Raw genomic sequence first — 19786 nt, 5'->3', positions numbered from 1 at the left:
TGAAATATATCACTATCATTTAATCTTTCCAACTCTATAACAGTAGCTCTAAGAGGAGAGCTCATGTATATCAAAATAACATACACTGTAGTAGTTGTTTCAGAAATATACCTGTCCTCATCTTTACTGTAATAACAGTAAAGCTGCAAGAGTGGCGTCTAAAGATGACATATATTCTTCGATGTCCTTCCCACAGATTTTAATTGCTTGTCTCTAGTTCACGAAACAACTACTTTGGGCAAATGTTGAAGAACATGGAGTCCATTTGAGACTGAACAGGTTTTCAAACAGGCAGAATATGAGTAAACAAATTACGTTTTGCTATGGGTCACTTGACAGTACAGAAATTAGGAATTTTTCATCCTAAACTATATATCTATATATATATAGATATGTACCCTGACATGGTACGCATTCTTTATCTATATCAAAATGATTTTTTTTTTAAGCCCTGTGCAGCATATTGCTCTGAAGTCAGAAATACCTATTCTTCTGCCTTGAAACAAAATGTGTGAAAATTCAAACAGTTGAAGCATCCTTAGAATCAAACATACAAATGAGACATCGTGAAACTCCGGTGTAGAAAACTGATATGGTAAGAGGAAAGGGGAATCAAGATCAGAAAATAAAAAGCTAGATATATTCAGAAGTAGAATGGTGTTTTTTCATGCATATAAGGGATTGTGATGAAAGTAGAACAAGCAGTTAATGATTTATAAAACCAAAATAAATAAGGAATATTGTGAATTCCAACAAATGAGTTTCTTGAAAATTTCATGACATATTTTTGCTATATAGAAAACTTACTAATAAAGCCAAATAAATTTGAATTATTTTATTGCTATACACAGCATAATAGTTCGTGTATTTTTTTGCCGTTTAAACTCTTCAGATGTTTTCCACACAAAACAAATTATTTCATCACTGTTCCCAGCACTACTTCTCCTTTGTATCACTGCTTCTCATTGTGTCCTCATATTCTGTATGCCACAGATTTCTTTTTCTATGGAGTTTTTCAGGTTTGTTGCTTGCTTTTCTGCCAGTTTGAGAGTAATGATGAGGCAACGTTGACCTGCCTTTATTTAGCTGAGCTACCTTTGCAATATCCCAGTGCATTGTTTATTTGGGGAACAAGGACAAGAGGTTTGAACCAGAGTTATATTACTGGTGTCATTAGCTGCTGACACGAAATTGTCAGAACAGCCTATGAATTACTTTCTGACTTATGCAAGCACCATGATTTTGTTTTGTATCTGGAGACAAGGAATCTATCTCTGCCACCTGACTATCCATAAAATGAGTTCAGTGAGTGTAAAAATTCTAGCGTACCTGTGAATGGGAGTACTGATTTGGAAGTGTTATGTGCTGACCTACCTTGCACTCACTAACTCAGGCATCAGTGCCTGTGGCTGGTGGCAGCATTAAGTTTTTCTTAACATTTAAAAGGGCAACGATATTCGCAAACAGGACTCAGTAGGTAACTCTAAAGAAAAATAAATCAAAAGGACTAAACTCACAACTTATTATGTTAGCTGGAGCAGCTTTGAAGTACTTACTAGTTTCTTCAGCAATATTTGAGTGAAAACAGTAACACTGGAGTCTGTAACTAATAGTTTCTCAATTAAAGGATTAAAGAAATCTTCAAAAAATAAAAAAGTATTCCTTTGGTTTGCACTTTTCATATTCTGATTCTCAGTAAAACTAACCTGAAATGGGTTTATGTGTCCAGATTTAAATGGTGGTCTCATTAAGTTCAGTCAGCAACAGGAGTAATCAAAGCCGAAAACACAGGTATTTGTAGGTTTGACTTCTTAAGCTACTAAGATTCAACAATAAAGATTCTCAGATCTTAAAAAAAGGGAAGATATCTGTTTTCAACAGAAGCACATATTAAATTCAGGCTATGATCCATTCAACTAACTCTGAATATTGTTTTGAGTATTAAAATACATATGAATTAGGTCATGTGCTATTTGGAAAGAGGTCTGGCCGGCATCACGGCTAATGCAAGCACTCTCCTGTACAGCCAGGATAATTGTGCAGGGATTCAAACGGCATTCATGTACTCAACATAGGCAGAGCTGTTTGATTTGCTTCAATTTTCTGGTCCTTTATAAGACACTAGTGCTATTTGTATAGCTTTCAGTTGGAGCAAATCTGTTGTTCTTTTTTGTTAGAATTAAAAGTTTCTTTTAGCCTCGTTGTCCTTTAACCGTGCCTTTTTGGCAAAAGATGGCACATTCTGAACTGAACTATAACGATGATTTTAAGTAAATACACAAAATTTGAGCTATTCTTTCCTCTCTCTTCTGATATGTCGTCTTTTTGGTATTGGCAGTGGTGCATAAGGCCATTATTTCAATGCAGTCATGCAGTTCAGCTTGTATGGTGAAGGTAGGTATAGGTATATACCTATAGGTATATATATCTATAGGTAAAGAACTGCACGACAGTACAACACGGTTAGAAGTCTGACTGCATGAGAGGTTGATAAAGTCCTGTAAATTCACAGTGCTTATATCCGCATACTAGTGGAAACCTCAAGTGTAGCCTTTCAGGAGCCTCCCTTATTCTTACATAGCTACAGTGCTCCCACCCCTTACTCATTTTCAGGAGAGACAGAGAGAAACTTCAACATTAGGATTTGACAGAAATCCTGATAATTGTATAAGGAATACGCATTAAACTAAAGTTAGATACCCAAACGGAAGATGAGTCAGGGAATATAAGGCAAAAGTTCTGGTGAGATTGTTCTTCTGAAGTATTGTGATGCACAGAAAACACTTCGTATTTTTATTTGTTACTTGAAGTTACTGACTCCTTCACTTTTAAGTTATATGTCCCTTAGCTAATTAATGAGATATCTTCCATCCTTTATTCAAGGATAAAATGTTCTCCATAACCATCTTCCTCCTTTCCTTTTCTGCAAAAGCTCTTTGTAGATATTTACACACACACGTGTTTTGGTTTGTGTTTTTCCTGGTATTACATTGGCAAAATGTCCTGCAGAAAGATCTGCTTTGGAAAAAAAGTGCAACTTTTCAGTAAGAATGACAGTGTTTACAATAATGTTGTTTTCTATGTGTGTGGTCTTCAACTATGATATTTTTATATGATTGAAAACAATTCAATTTCCTGGTTAGACTTAGTTAATTTTTGTATGGTTTCTGAATTGGAGCTGTAAGTATCCGATCAGAATCAGAAACAAAAATTAATCTGTTTCTATATAGGAAAAGATTGTCACTGTGCAGAATTGCATCAGGCACAGCTTTCCATTTTATTTGTTATTGCTTTTTACTTGGATACTGTCATCTTAAAGTTAGAAATTAAGTGATAAATGCTACAATAATTCACTGTTAATCGCTTCCCATCAATAATGAATATTGTTGCCTTATTCATATAGTAGAAATAAAACCAATGCAGTTTACTTCCATTTAATATGCATATTCAAATCAGTCTAACACCAGAAGTGCATTCATGCTTGAATTGAGCCTGAAACCATAGCCAGGTTAGGGAACAAAAGCTTTGTATCTTTATATGTAATCTAATTCTTAGTACAAAGGTAGCATATTAGACCGAAAATTTGTCCTAGCACCTATGTCTGCAAAGATTTAAGCACTTCATGAAAGATTGCCTCAAAATACTTAAAGAGCTGTAATTTTTATTATAAAAGATGTTTATATTAATGGTAGTCATTCTCTCTCCTTACAGTGTAAATTAGACTATCAAGCCTGTGTCTCAGGAAAACAAATCTCAGTGAAATGTGAAGGACGTTGCCCTTGCCCTTCTGACAAATCCACCAATGCAGGCAGAAATGATAGGAGAGGTGAGTGATGGTAATTTGTATGATATTTTTAACAGCTTGTTTCTAGAAGGAAATAAGATTTTGCTTACAGAAGAGTGCAGTGATCACAAACACTGATTATTCTTGGATAAAAACAGCTTTATTTTGTTCAAGGTTATTTTCTTTGCCTGTGGGTTTGGAAATTGTGCCTATAGTAAAATACCACTGTAGTTTTCAATTGCAGCTATCAGAGTATGAATTATTGTTATTCTTTTTTTACTCTTTAATACTCCTCAAGATGCCTATGGTTGTACTTAAGACAAAGAATAATTCATTCCTTGTTCCTCAGTGTTTTCAGTTGAATATACAAGAAAATGAAGTGCGATAGAAAAAAGAGAAACTTAAAAGTCCTTGTTACTGCTCATATCATAGGAGAAAGCAGTTGCACTTGAACTATGGAACTATTAGTAAAGACTGTAATATAAAAGTGAGTTCTTTGTTTGAGAAGTGTTTTATAGGAATAAGTCAGCTTCCTTTTGGACCATGCATGAGATTAGGCTGCTGAAAAATGCAGTTGCTTTGCAGTGCTTCTTAGCCATTGGTGCAACTGGAGAAAAAGTTTGTGGCTAAGCATATTGTATTTCAGTGACTCCCAAGTGACTTGGGAAGGTTGTTGTTAAAACAGGATACCATCTTTGGTGCTCCTGAATAGAGAGCCATCTTAGCATAAGATTTTAGGCCACCATATACCTGAATTTGCCAAGAACAGCATAGAATTATAGAACATGTTGGGTTGGAAGGGACCTTTAAATGTCATCTAATCCAACCCCCCTGCGGTAAGCAGGGACATCTTTAACGAGATCAGGTTGCTCAGAGCCTCATCAAGCCTGGCCTTGAATGTCTCCAGGGATGGGTCTTCCACCACTTCTCTGGGCAGCCTGTTCCAGTGTCTCACCACCCTCATTGTAAAGAACTTCTTCCTAATGTCTCATCTAAACCTACCCTGCTCTAGTTTAAAACCATTACCCCTTGTCCTATCACTACATACCCTCGCAAACAGCCCCTCCTCAGCTTTCCTGTAGGCCCCCTTCAGGTACTGGAAAGCCGCTATAAGGTCTCCCTGGAGCCTTCTCTTCTCCAGGCTGAGCAACGCCAGCTCTCTCAGCCTGTCTTCATAGCAGAAGTGCTCCAGCCCTTTGATCATCTTCATTGCCCTCCTCTGGACCCGCTCCAAGAGGTCCATGTCCTTCTTGTGCTGAGGGTTCCAGAGCCGGATACAGTACTCCAGGTTGGGTCTCACGAGAGCAGAGCAGAGGGGGAGAATCACCTCTCTGGATCTGCTGGCCACGGTTCTTTTGATGAAGCCCAGGACGTGATTGGCCTTCTGGGCTGCAAGATCCAGCATGACTGCAGGTCTGTGTTTTTGTATTTCTTTAGACTGATCCAGACTGTAGACTTCAGACGGTATTTTTTTTGTCTTTCTGTATAGTCACACTTCTGATGAGTAAGCTAAAATCTTTATGCACAAATACCCCGTATCCTTATTGGAAATACATCAAAACTAGGTTTTGAAGTTTTTTGTTTTTTTTTTTTTTTTTCCTGTAGCAACCCTATAAAGGTAAAAGAAACCAGTGTTACATTCCTGGATTGTGTTAAAGTTGGTATTTCATGATGGTTTGATGTTATTCCAAATTCATTGTGCATGAGAGTCTTATCGTTTCCATGATAAGCTGTAGCTATTGCCAAAACTTTCTTTTTTTCCTAGTTTAAAAATTGAACTAATGTTCATTTAAGAATGAATAAACATGACCACTGCAAACATCGAGCTGTGTGCAGACATATAAGTCAATTGAAGAACTGCTCTGAAGCACTTCTTTAGGTCACTTTTTTGGTCTTCGACAATATCATTGATTGTGTAATTAAATATTAATTGAATATGTGTAATTAAATATTCCCTATGCTATAGCCCATCCACAAAACAATAGCAGCCTTGAGGGTTTTTAAAGCATTAATTTACAATACCGTGTAGTAACTGTAAATAAATAGGTAAATCTGTCACCTGCTCACATTGCCAACCCGAATGAAAAACACTGGAAGACCCAGCCTTATATGGTCATTTTGGCCCCTTTGATAAGAGGTATAGTATAGCATTAATGCAGTTGCAGTTTTCACTACCAACAATTTCTGCATCTCCAGCATAGATGTGGGCATATTTGCTCAACAGTGGGCATGAAGTGAAGTTAAGATAGTGCGCCGAGAAGCATCTTTCTGTGAGTAGTAGGCATACAAGTGTTAGTTCTTTAATATGGTACCATTGCCCTCAGTTTTTATCAAAATAAAATTAGCATTTTCTCTGCTGGAAGCTGTTTCCACCTGAGGCAGTTATTTTTGGCTTCGTGTGTGTTCTTTCAAGCACATTCTATTTTTGGTACTTCTGTACTTAAACACTGAAAACAATCTATAGACAAATTTTATTGGTTTCAACAAAATGGAATTGTTTTTAATTAGGAATGAACTCTTCTTGAAGATTTATACTGCCAAGGGATCAAGATTACTTGTGCTTAGTTATGTAAAAGAGGAAGAAAAAAGATCCTATATGAGTATGGGAATTAATACTAATCCTGTCTTGACAGATTGTCAGGGCAAGCAAAATACAGGGGTTTTCCAACTGCTACATTTTACTGCAATGTTGAAATTTGGATATAATTTCTTTACAAGGCCAAAGGCCAGGAGACATGAGAAATATGGAAGAGAGATAAGTATCATTACTGAAATTTCAGCCATTATTGTAACAGAATACAAAATTTATTATAACTTTTTTATAAGAAGTTGTTTGTAAGAATACAATTATTCTCTTTAAATGGAGCTCCATTAAGTGTTCTAAGCTGCGTGCACACAGGTCAGTTGTTTAGAAAGTTGATGAAGCCAAAGTAAGATTAATGCTCCAGTTTCAGGGATAACTTAAGTGAGGGTTTCCTAAAATACATCCCCTGTCTAAGACAAGTTCTAATTTTTTCAGAGTCACAAATTTTACTGAAATTTTGGTGTATTTAGGGAGAAAAATACGTCCATGAACTTTCCCAGAATAGTCTTGGTGTGGAACTCCATACTCCTTTGGAAAGCAAAATTAAACCAGTATTCAGAAAAACAGATTTGTGTCTTGAAATGTATGTGAACCTAATCATAAAATCATAGGAAACTCTTGGAAGTGAACTCGGAAGTTTATCTAATCCACCTCTCCGATGAATGGATGTGGCAGGTGAGAGCATCCTGGTTTTTGCGAAAGCTGGCTCGTTTTAGTGGTACATTCAGTAACATTAAAACAGACGGATGTGCAAGGGCTGTTAGATTGAATCCAAAAATGAAAGGGCTAAGAACTTGATCTAGAACTGGATGTATAAGTTGATAACAAAATAAACAAGAAAAAAAGGACACAATACAATAAAGATCTTTCTTTGTCATGTTTTTAGTTTAGAGAAAGCAATGGGATAATCTACAGCAGGTGCTCCAGTAATTTTTAAAAAGACAAAGAAAAGAAAACCAAATGTAGTGTACTGCCATAAGAGAGGGAAAATCTGAAGAACACTTGAGGCAGTGTTAGAGGGAAGGATCACACAAAGTTAGAAATAAGATAGGGAGTATAGAAGAGAGGGATGGCTTAGGGAATTGCATAGAAGCAGAATGAGAAAGGTAAACCAGAATGAATGGGGGGCACCACCACTAGTGACAGAGGTGTTAATTAAGACAGGTGAGGAAGCACTTATAGGACCCTATCTTATTTTACACGCTAGCTATTGCCTTATGTCCTATTTTCACTCTAATCTCCTCTTCAAGTATGTACCAGGATTTGGAGCATCCAGGTCATACTGGCTTACACAGTTGTGAATGTAGGGATTTCACCAAGATGGAATCTGCATGTCTTTATTTTCCTAAGCTTTTTATGAACCTTTTTTCCAGTGGTTATGTGGAACCAGAAACTAGGAAGGCTTCTGTGCACTGCACACTTTAAAAGACTTCTGTCCCCTTGGCAATGTCTGGGCGCTGTTTTTTGCTTCGAATAGTAGTTATGATCCTTTTGCTCTGAGACATACTGAGCTCTGTCCCTTGCCTGTCGTAGAGGACAATGGTTTTGCTAGTCCTGCTCTTCAGTCTGGTAGATAAGAACAAATAGGCATGGTGCAGAATGTAGGCTTACCGACTGCGTCACTGGGATAAGGAGATGGGACAAGTCGATGTGGTAAACGCAGAAGCTGCGATCATTTTTAACACTTACCTCTGCACACCGCATCTGCTTTACCTTCTGGCAATTCAGATCACCTATCCTGCCACCCATTCCCAACTGACCCAAAAACAAGCACCAGATGAATGCTTTTTCTGCCAGGCCAGTCAGCCTCACCTCTGTGCCCAGCAGGATCGCGGAGCCAGATCCTCCTGGAAACTATACAAAAGCACATGGAAAATAAGGAACTGATTGATGATGGCCAGCATGGCTTCAGTAAGGGCAAATTCTGTCTGACAAATTTGGTGGTTTTCTGCGACAGGATTACAGCATTGGTGGATAAGGGAAGAGCAACTGACGTCATCTGCCTGGACCTGTGCAAAGCATTTGACACTGTCCTGCATGACATCCTTGTCTCTAAACTGGGGAGACATGGACTTGATGGATGGTCCGCTCAGTGGATAAGGTATTGGCTGGATGCTCAAACTCAAGAGTCACAGTCAACAGCTTGATGTCCAAGTGGAGACCAGTGACGAGTGGCATTTCTCAGGGGTCAGTACTAGGGCCAGTGCTGTTCAACCTCTTTGTTGGTGACATGGACAGTGGCATTGAGTGCATCCTCAGCAAGTTTGCTGACCACACCAAGCTGTGTGGTGCAGTCAACACACTGCAGGGAAGGGATGCCATCCAGAGGGACCTGGACAGGCCTTGAGAGGTGAGCCTGTGCAAACCTCATGAAGTTCAGTATGGCCAAGCGCAAGGTCTTCATCTGGGTTGGAGCTATCTGAAGCACAAATGTAGGCTGGGAGGAGAATGGATTGAGAGCAGCCCTGAGGAGAAGGACTTAGTGTGTTGGTTGATGAGAAGCTCCACATGACCCAGTAATGTGCACTTGCAGCCCAGAGGCCAACTGTATCCTGGGCTGCATTAAAAGAAGCGTGGCCAGCAGGTCAAGGGAGGTGATTCTGCACCTCTACTTCACTCTCGTGACGCCCAACCTGGAGTACTACATCCAGCTCGGACCCCCAACATAAGAAGGACATGGACCTATTGGAGGGAGTCCAGAGGAGGGTCTTGAAGATGATCGAAGGGCTGGAGCACTTCTATGAAGACAGGCTGAGAGAGTTGGGGTTGTTCAGCCTGAAGAAGAGATGGCTCAGGAGACCTTATAGCATCCTTCCAGTACTGCAAGGGGGCCTACAGGAAAGATGAGGAGGGACTCGTTATCACAGAGTGTAGTGATAGGACAAGGGGTAACGGTTTTCATCTTGAAAGGGTAGATTTAGATTGGATACTAGGAAGATGTTCTTTTCTGTGGGGGTGGTGAGACACTGGAACAGGTTGCCTAGAGAAATTTTGGTTGCCCCATCCCTGGAAGTGTTCAAAGCTCCCCCTGGATGGGGCTTTGAGCAGCCTGATCTAGTGGGAGGCATCCCTGGCCATGGCAGAGGGGTTGGAACTAGATGATCTTTAAGGTTCCTTCCAACCCAAACCATTTTATGATTCTCTTTTGGGTATGAAGCATGCTTAGCTTCCATATTCAGCTATCTAAAATGAATAGGAACTTGTAGACCTACTGTCTGCAGTGAAGTTTAGCCTATTCTGTGACTATCACAGGCAAGACAGAGTGAACACGAACATGTAGTGCATCTGAATACTGGGATTTGTTTAAGAACTGATGAGATCAGAGCTTTTACTTGATGTGATTTTCTCTTTCAAACTCATTCTCTCACCCTACCAACCAGCGCTACCTTCACTAGATCTCAGCATACCTTCCAAGCTGAGAGGTCAGTGCTGACCTGGACCTGTCAGGCAGAAAGTAATGTTGGTTTCTGCTGTTCAGCTGCATGCAGTTACCTATCAGGTGTTATTGGACATGGTCCCTGAGAAGTCCTGCAGCATTTCATCTCAATGCATCACGCTGGTCTCAAGGATCTCTCCTCACTTCCAGCATCTTTCCACCAGCCAGGATCTTAACTGTCTTCTTTCAGGGACCCCTTCTTTCTGGGCAGCCATTCTTCTTCCAGGACCCATCCTGTCAGTCCCCTACCACCCTCACCACCCCAGCCTCCATTTTCACAATCTAAATAGTCTATGTGCAGAACCACTTCTGTTTTATCAAAATTTACACCAGTCCATACCAATTGCAGCTAGCAAGAAGCAGCCTTATAGATTGAGGATTCAAAAGTTCCATTTTAGACATTCAGACACACACACAGACTTACCTGCTACCTGTTAGCATTCATATTTGAAACTATTTTTGACCTTCTGCTATAGCACATTTATTTGTACTTTTGTTACGTTTTTTTAGTAATGTATAATTCACTGGTCTACATCTGCTCTTTCAGTAATTTAAAGTGATTGGTTGTTGGTACAAAGCGTCTGGCAGTTGGCTGTTTTGACTTTATTTAAATCCTGTTTCCTTTCAGCCAACTTGAGAATTAACAGAAAGATTTCTCTGAGAAAAAAAAAAAGTGACTTAATTATGGAGAACTAGAGGTGAAGGAGATAAGGCTTTTCTATCGGAATTTTTTCTTGTCTTGTGAACAGATTTTCAATTTGCTTAATGTAATTTGTTCCTTAAACAAGTGTGGGGTTTAGAAGAAAAATAATTGTATTGAGTGCTCTTCTGTCATTTGGCACTTTTTGCTAATTTTAACTTATTCTTTTCTTCAGCTGTATCTTCTCCCAGACAATATTTAAGTAACAGTAAATATTATTTCAGTTTTATTTCCAGTTTTCTAGTCCAGTACTGATTCATGTTTGATTTGTTCTGAATTGAAACCTATGAATAGACATTCAAATGGGCAAATTTGTGTGACGTAAGTACGTACTGCTAACATTCCTTAAAGAAAATAAAAATTTAAGTTTTGTTAAGGTTGTGGGAGAGTTCTTTCAAGTTCTTAACTGATTTCAATGAGTTGGTACAGCAGTTTTACTATCCTGTTAAAAAAAAATATTTCCTTTTGTAATCTGAATAGTTAAATGGCTGAAAAACAGCAAGAACAAAAAGTTGAATCAAATGTAGTCACAACTGAACTTTCTGCTTCACAATAATGTTTTATTTTGCAGATTAATATATTTAAAATACTTTTCTCAGGTGCACAAGCTTCTTTTGATGCTAACGAACATCATTTATGACTGTTGCAATTGCCTAACAAACTCAGTGATACCTTGGCATGATTCCAGAAGCATTGTCTTGCTTTTTAGTTTATTTAGTATTGCTTTTGCTATTTTGAATTTTTAACAAAATGCAAAATGTATCTCTCTGTCAGTGAACTCATATTCTCAGATAAATATTTACGGTTCACTTACTGAATGACATATTGACTTGAAACCTGTTACATTTTATATTTGTTGAGTATATATTGAAATGGTACTCCGTCAGGAGATCGCAGATGTTGCTTCATTCCTTGCATTATATGTGATGTAATTCAAAAGTTGTGACGAAAACCTTTAATGAATAGCAATATGGTTTTAAAAACCTCTAGATGCATAATGGGAAGTTCCATTTTTCTTTTCTCCCTTTCAGCATGAATGAAAAAGGCAGGCAAAAAAAAAAGCTATTGTAAAAGTTACACAAACCTTTGTACTCTGGGGATAGTTCAGCTTTGTTCAGTGACTTTGGCCATTCTAATTATAATGAAATTACTCTGTAAATGTGTCTGACCCACTGTATAGTCCTACACTGTATTAACCTCTCCTACTTACTGTAGTCTTCTGTTAATTTCTACAAAATTTTAATAAGTAGCTTATTATATAAAAATGAAAAAGAAATACTGAATATTCTTTACATTCTGCTAGAGAAAATTATATACCAGTAAGCTTAATTAAAAGCTTACTGCGTACTAAGTGTGAACACTTGACTACGTGCATCACCAAATGAAGTCAGAATTTGATTTTTGATGTGCATGGCTCAAGCTCTAGTTAGAAGGAAGATAAGAAAAAAGACAGAAAATCAATATATGATATAATTACCAAGAAATTTATTTTTGCGTTCAGTTGATTAAGCGCTTTCAATCGTTCGTATGTTTTCATGTTTAGACCTGGCAAGCATTAGAAATTGATTTGCTTTAGTTTGCAAAGTATGTGTGCTTCTTTGTTTGTATCTTGCAGGGTCTAGGGGGCCAGGTTTATTAAGAGGTTTTGTTAATTCAGAAGGAGGAATGAATACCAACAGCAAAGTCCTCAGCGTTTTTAATAACCAAAAAATATTAGTTCAAAATGTTACAAGAAAAAAAAGAAAAAAGTGAAAGTCGTTTTGTGCTGTTATTTACTTCTCGTGATATAGGTGTAGGTCAAAACCCACAACGTCTCTTTTTACTACATAAAGAAATAAGGGAGTCTATGGAATATATGTCTTAGAAATAAGGACACAAAGTTTTAACCGTGTTTACTTTTTATGTACCATTTAGTATATTATGTATGAGATTTATATATATTTACAGTATAATACCTTACATTTTCTAGCTGACTGAAAGAGCATTTCTGGCTTATATTGGATACTGGTTGAGGAGTCAGGGTAGGTGATGTGCCAGGGTTTGGATTCACCTGTAATCTTCTTCTGTATGAAACTTACCTTGCTTCCAGCCTCAATATTTCCTCGGATTTCTTTTTTACTAGCATTGTACTTATATTACTACTTGAGATATGGAAAATCAATGATATTAGATTGGTAACTATTTCTTAGGAAAGTAGAGGTTGGTGGACTGAGGAGTTTTATACCTCATCTTCCAGAAAATAAAAAGGGAGGTGCCAGACAACAGCCTTCTCTGTGATCAGCTGTAATATTTAACATCTTTCAAAAGCTGCAGAATGATGCAGAGAAAGGAATATGTCAGTCTCTGAAATAAAATTGTTTCACATCCATTCGGAAACTGAGATAGAAAGAGATTATTCACTCTGCACTCATTGGATCATTGCAGACATTTCCTTACTTGTTATATAGATTATATAGAGGCTTATTGACTAAATAAATTTAAAAAATTGTATAAGATATTAATAACAATGAAAACCTTCAAGACGCAAGATGGTCTTGGTGGACTGTTTTGGTTGGGTTTTTTTCTTGCCTGGACCAAATACGTGGGGTATGTCTCTTTTCATTGTCACAGCACCATAATATGAGACATTTGGCAATACAGATGACAAAATCCCACTGGGTATGTCAGTCTGAAGCAAAATGGGCAATGAAGACATACATGGCATTTCTGCATTTACAAGAAGGCCCTCACTTAACATGTTTTGAATGCCAGAGCAGCAGATGAGTGTATGGCTGACAACTCTTATCTGTGGTCAAAGACCTTCCAAAGGTATGTAGGAAAAGCATCCATTGTTAGTTGGCTTGAATTTCCTCTACTCTAGAGTACATACATTGGGAAAGTTAAATTATCCTTAAATCCAAGAAGCTTGACAAAGTGCCTGTGTTTTATGTCTATGTCAAGCTATGCTAACATATGTAATAAATGTGTGCCATGACATTCCCACGATCCTGGTCTCACAAACAGTCTATTTCAAAGATTTGGCTGATGTGTGCTACACCATCCTCCTGTGTTATGTCTTTGGATTTCTTCTTTATGGGAACAAGGTTGGGATTCTGCCCTGACATAGAGTCAAGATGCAGCTGGAACGTGCAGTCATACCCAAAACTCAGAATCAGTTGAAGGTCCTGCAGTTTAGATGGAAAAAGCTAGAACATTGTGGGTAAAATATTAAATGTCCCTTTTCATTCATTAGCTACTGAAATAGTTGCTCTCAACAGTTAATTTCTAATAAATCCTGTGAAAGAGCTGACTTGATATTTTCACTAAAATTACAGAGGTGGACTTACAGTCATGGAAAAAAAAGGCTTATCTTTATCTGATCATCTGAGGAGGACAATATATTGGTAACACAGGGAGCTGCTATAAATGTCTAAATGTCATACTCTTTTGAGTCTAAGCTTTTGTCAGAAGGAAGTGAAAAGGCAACATGGCATGCTGAAAGTATTTTCGGTTAGCGTATCTGGAAGACTTTAATCACAGAACATAGCTGCTCTCTCAGCTGCATCCTATTTTATACCGAATATTACTGAATTGTTAATTGCTTTGGAGAGGTGAGGATAAGTAACAGTAGGATTAAAGACACTGTGGATTCCATTTTGTTCTGTGTGCATCAGTGCATGAAAAACAAATATAGGGACTCTTTTGAAACAAATAGCAAAACAGCATTCTGCCAAATCCTCTTATTTTATTTACATGGCAACATCTTCTCAATACATGACCTCAGCCACTCTTCATATAGTACAGGTATAGATGCCAAAAAAGAGCTTTTGTTTTGTTTGCGTTCAAAGAGAACACTGAATGGTTTCCAGACTTCACAAATAAAGAGATTTAGGGCCAAAAATAACATTGTGTTTACTCCTTAATCTCTACTTTTTATTATTACCTTTCAAGGACAGATAGTAATATTTTGTAATTCCTTTTTTCTCTTCTGCAAGATTAACTCCAGGACACCAGTAGAATAAAATCTGTATCCAAAACAACATATACTAGCCCAATTATGCCTAGTATTCAGGGATCAGTTATGGGGTAGCCAGGAGAAGCTGTTTATATGAGACAATGAGCAAAATTCCCATCTATAAGATGAAGTTCATGCTGTGTGGTCAAGGATAAAATTTAACTTTCAAACCTCAAATAAGAAAAAAATAACCACCAAAGAAAATTACTGTAATTTTATAGTGCTGTTTGGGCTTTATTTACAAATATGTTAGTATGTTTTAAAATAGTTCCCGAAAGATCCAATTATAGCATCTAATTTTATGCTGCCATCTTGTTACAGAAAATAAGTGACTTGCTTATAAAAAGAAGTACAAGGAGAAGCATGCTGGTTTTCATCATGGAAAAACAACTCTCTGTTGTTAACTTTCTCTGAAGAATATACACAGTAAATGGAAAGAGGCAGTCTCAGTAGTTTGGGAGTACAGACATTAGCAACATTTTATACATGAGTTAAATTTGCATTAGGTAATTGTCAGCTTTCTAGTCTACTGTTGTTCTTGGCCATAGATTTATGATTCAGTAAAATATTTTGTTATGTAATTGCTACTGCAGTTCTATAGAATGCAACTTTAAATGCCTTTACTACCGGCATCAATGTGAATCTTACCATTGATTTAAATTTAATTAGGCTCAAACACTGTGACTCAGTTTCCTTGTTAGAGCAAAAGACATTATCTATAGGTAGGCTTTCTTAGTCTACTAAAGTTTCTGAACTCTGCTAATGTTTCTGAAACCTTTTGTGACTTTAATGATGCCACAAAACTACAGTGTGTTATTGTATATCCATTTTAGTTCTTTAGAGGGTATTGACTTAGCACTAAATGTCCATTTTGCTTTTATTGTTTTTTTATACTATAATACATAGTATTCACTTTTAAATCTCAAAGCTGTTCATCTTAGACGTATATTTGTCCAGGCATGTAAGCTAAAATATTGTTTTTCACTTCGTTTAATTAATTATACACGTTTACAGTACTGTTGAGCTGTAAGTATGCATTATATATAAATAGAAGCTCTTTGAAGGTAAAGTGAAAATTGATGCATTTTACATTTTTATGCTTTGAAATTCAGTCAGGCTAATTCATTAAGAATGTCTTTTTTTCTCTCTGTTGTATATAAGGTGAATTATAGATCATTTTTTACGTGATCTGTAATAGGAAGTACTATTGTTTAATCAGATTTCATTGCTTTAGTATCTTTATATTTTATAAATGTTAGGTTTTTTCTAAGATAGCAGACCAATAATCTTAACAAGAATTCATTTGTATCTGTAAATGATTTCCTTATCTATGATATAGAAAGGGAATTTGCTAGCACAGAAATACTGTATTATTGTATTTGTAAAAGACATTTATTTAATATTCATTACTGTGTTTGTGTAATAACAGAAACTTAATGGTGCCAATTTTATTGTTTATTCCTTCAACGTTAAGATAAATTTTCTGCATTAATCTTATTTAGATTCTTAAACAGAATACTTTTTTTTTTTGCTTGAGTGACGCTGAGCCAAGTAAAATTGTCAGCACTATCTTCTTTCATTAATCAAACTCCATGTTAAGAATTTCTAAAAAGAGATTTCTCCATCATAATTAGTAGTAATCTAATGTAGTGTGATTAGTAGCAATCTAATGTGGTGCAGAATGACAGAGAATGTGTTTGGAATGCGAAGGTGTACCTGACCTGCGTGGTCACAGTCCCCTGGTCCTCTTCATCATCTAGCCTGGGGCTTAGCCAGAGGACACCACCTACCCAGGCTTCCTTCCCCTGGAACCCAGGGAAAGGTTGGAAATGAGAGGTGTGGGCTGCTTGCCAGGTCTTGCCCATATGTGATGTGGAAAAGCACACCTGAACTTGGTAGATGGGAAGCTTTAAAGACCCCACAGTTTAGGCAGATGGCTGAGACTAAACGGCAAAATGTGTGAGAAATATGAAGGGCCTATGGCTGTGTTTGAAGGACTGGGGAAATGGAGATGTAGCTGTGTCACCTGTTGTTAGGCTGTAGAGGTGACTCTGTCATTTTTGCTTCCAATGCATGAGTTTCTCCTGTAATTTCAGAATTCTTTTGTGTGGAACAGGGTATGTTCATTTTGTTTTAAACACCCTTATCGTTCAAAAAAGATAACTAGATAAAAAGATAACTAGATAACTAGATATCTAGATAACTAGATAACTAAAAGATAACTAGAACTGGTTAGTCATTAATAGATGGTCGTTTGGCTAAAAAGAAATTTTTGCTTTTGCTTTCTGTTCTTACAGGGGTTAAACTATTTGGGAACAAAGGATAGAAATACATGTATTGCAGAAAAGAAGTGATACCACAAATGCAAGTATAACAATGAGGCAGAGACATTCTAGTAAAAAGTGTACTATGAATTGGAATCAGAGTGGAGCTGATAGCGTAGGGGGAAAAAAAAAAGAAGGCAGCGTGTTTGAACGGTGATTTATATTTTGTTAATTCTCTGCAATTCCATCAAACTTGACTGTTAGAAGGAAGAAGTGAAGCATTAAGGGGAGACAGTCCCTTCCATAATAGTATAGTTTATATACATTAAAAAAAAGCTAGAATGCAAGAAATGGTTTATGCTGTGTTTATGAAAAATAACCCCCATAACACTGCAGAACATGTTCAAGAATGCTGTGAAAAAGAATATTTTATTGTTGCCAGGATTAAGTGAAATCCTTAGAAAGGGTTGTTGGCTAAGTGCTTGTTGTCAAGATTACAAAGACCTGTAACACTAAAGGGAAAGCTGGAATATTATATACATGTTGCTGGAAACAGCTCTTTGCTCACAGTTCCAACTGTCTTCGCAACAGCACTCTTCCCCAGAACTTCTTCCTCTTTGCTTTTCCTTTGGGCTGCTTTGTTATTTCCAAGTCCTTCCACTTTTTATGGCTGATTTTGGATACTGAAATCCATACAGCTTTGTCAAATCCAGGTATGTCGTATCCTATATGGGCATATATGTCCTATGCCAGTTGTGGCTTTCAAAGCAGGTGTGTGTGTTTGAGGACACAAGCACAGCTGGGATTCCTTGGTGGCCTTGTCCATCCTGTCCATAGAGGGCAATTTCAGGGTGAACTTCCCAAACTTCGTCTCAAGCAAAAATAACTGGTTCACTACAAATCAGTATGTGAGAGTGAGCTTACACACATGGGATGGACACATGGACACTTAAGACTTAGGATGTATTGCCCTTTTTTTAATACTTGAATTTTACAGGACTGTTCAGACACTCAGGGCCATTTAGGCACCCTGGTTCTTTTTAGGTAAAGACTCGATATATACAAGATGAGTAATTATTCAGAGTTGTTTTCTTACTCCTATAAAGTATCCATATACTTTTCACAAAGGGAAAGACTTCTCTATAGGAGATTGCTTTGAATTGATTTATTATGAAAGTTTTGATTAGCCTGGTTGATTACTTTATTTCCTTTCCCCATATTTTTTAATAGAGGGGGAAAAAAAAAGGGTGCTGCATTTTTAAGAGAGTTAGACAAGTCTTCATGATGAAAGAAGATAATCAGTGCTCTTTAATTTTATGTTCGATAATCATTAATTTTAACCTAGGTCATTAAACAATCCACAAACAATTTCAGTTCTAGACCCTCCCAAAACATCCGAATTGTTAGGAAAGTTTAGTCTGTGTAGTACAACAAACTCTATTAAACTATTTTAGGTAGTCATGAGAGCATGCTTTTTTTAGGATATGCTCATTATCATCTTTTGCTCTCTGCCAACCAGCTTTTATGGATTATAAAGCTGGAAGCTTAAATATAGTCCAGACCATTAAAATGGTGTTGCATTCAATTATAATGGCTATAATTGCCTTAATTATGTAAATGCAGGGGCCATGCCAATCTTATGATACATTAAAGGCTTTAGAAGTGTGTCACAGTAGTTCTATTGAGAATAAATAACCAAAGAGATGCAGATCGTATGCTAAGTATCTGGATCAGCACTATCTTTCTGTTCAGGCAATGTACAAGTAAGATAACAGGATGCTGCTATGTGTGTGTCTCAGTTACTGATATGATGGTAATATTTTTTACTTATACTATTTTTATACCATCAATATGCACTTAGATTTAAAAGTCTTTCATTGCTCATCAATGGGAGCTAAATGCTAGAAAAAATACTTTCTTTATCAGGTTAAACTAGTTTATTTGCCCTTCCTGCTTATTTTTGGAAGGTAAAATATGTGGTACCATTTGTATAACCTACTGCTGAGATATTCTGTCTTGTAATTATGTCAGAGCTTATTGGAAAGTGAAGCTACTTGAGATCCTTAGGAAGCTCAGCAATGGACTGATGATGTTTCAGTAGTGTTCTGAAGAACTGTTGGATTGGTGAGTTTCACTGAGTTGTCTTCAAGTAGGATGTAAACCCACTGGTATTTAAAGAACATGTGATATCCTTTTGCCACCAGCTCTCAGTAACAGTAATCGAATCTTTAGTAGTTTAATTTCCTGTTTACTTCGCAACTTCAACTGTGCTATATGCTCCCTGTTGAACAATCATAGTACACTTTTCTGAAGTTACTGTTTTAATAGCTGGTAGAATTTTGATATTTTCTTCAAAATATCAAAGTCCTTTAAAAGCCAGGGGTTAAAAAGTCTGTCTTTGCCAGCTATTTTTAACGTTTCTATAGTTACTACACTGAAATGGACAGAAATAAAATGTGCTAATTACCGAGTTAAAGTCCTGGTGATGTAATGTCACTTTCTGAATTGTTTTTTGTAACTTTTTTCTTTTTAAGATGCATGTTGGATCCTAGGCAAAAATTTAGACGTTTATTTTTTGAAGCTGACCTCTGTTGTGAAAACTAATTTCCACTTTAACTAACTTTAAGCAAATATGCCAATAACTTATTATGCAAGAAAAGAATTTCAGCTGGTATCAGCATGTTGTTACTTACTTGCACAATTTCCTCTTTCTTCCAATAATTAAAATATAATCAGTTCTTAGACATAAAAGAACAAATTTTCACTAAAAAGACTTGCTCAGCTTTCCTGAGCATACAGACAGAAGTACAGTATTGATTTCCTGTTTCACTTTTACTTTCTTTGTATAAATATTTGAATTCTCTTTCACAATTGAGAACCACTCTTCTTTTAGTTGGTGTGATGTTTTGAGGCACTAGTGGAATGGTTTATGTGGCCAGTGTGTATTCACTGGTGCACTGGCAATGTTTATCTGTGTAGTGAAAGTACAATGACACTTCGGCCATGTTCACATCATCTAATTAT

At 36.9% G+C, this 19786-nt stretch overlaps 1 protein-coding gene across 1 annotated transcript in view; it reads left to right on the top strand.

Moving 5' to 3' along the window:
- SPOCK3 (SPARC (osteonectin), cwcv and kazal like domains proteoglycan 3) overlaps nucleotides 1-19786 on the top strand; it is a 215789-nt gene that overhangs the window by 149222 nt on the left and 46781 nt on the right. The window contains exon 6 of the mRNA XM_063336428.1: nucleotides 3712-3826. Within this exon, the coding sequence (XP_063192498.1) occupies nucleotides 3712-3826 (115 nt within the window). The remainder of the gene's footprint in view (nucleotides 1-3711; nucleotides 3827-19786) is intronic.

This window comes from Chroicocephalus ridibundus, chromosome 5, assembly GCF_963924245.1.
Source record: "Chroicocephalus ridibundus chromosome 5, bChrRid1.1, whole genome shotgun sequence".
NCBI lineage: Eukaryota > Metazoa > Chordata > Aves > Charadriiformes > Laridae > Chroicocephalus > Chroicocephalus ridibundus.
This window is presented reverse-complemented; position numbering and strand designations above follow the sequence as displayed.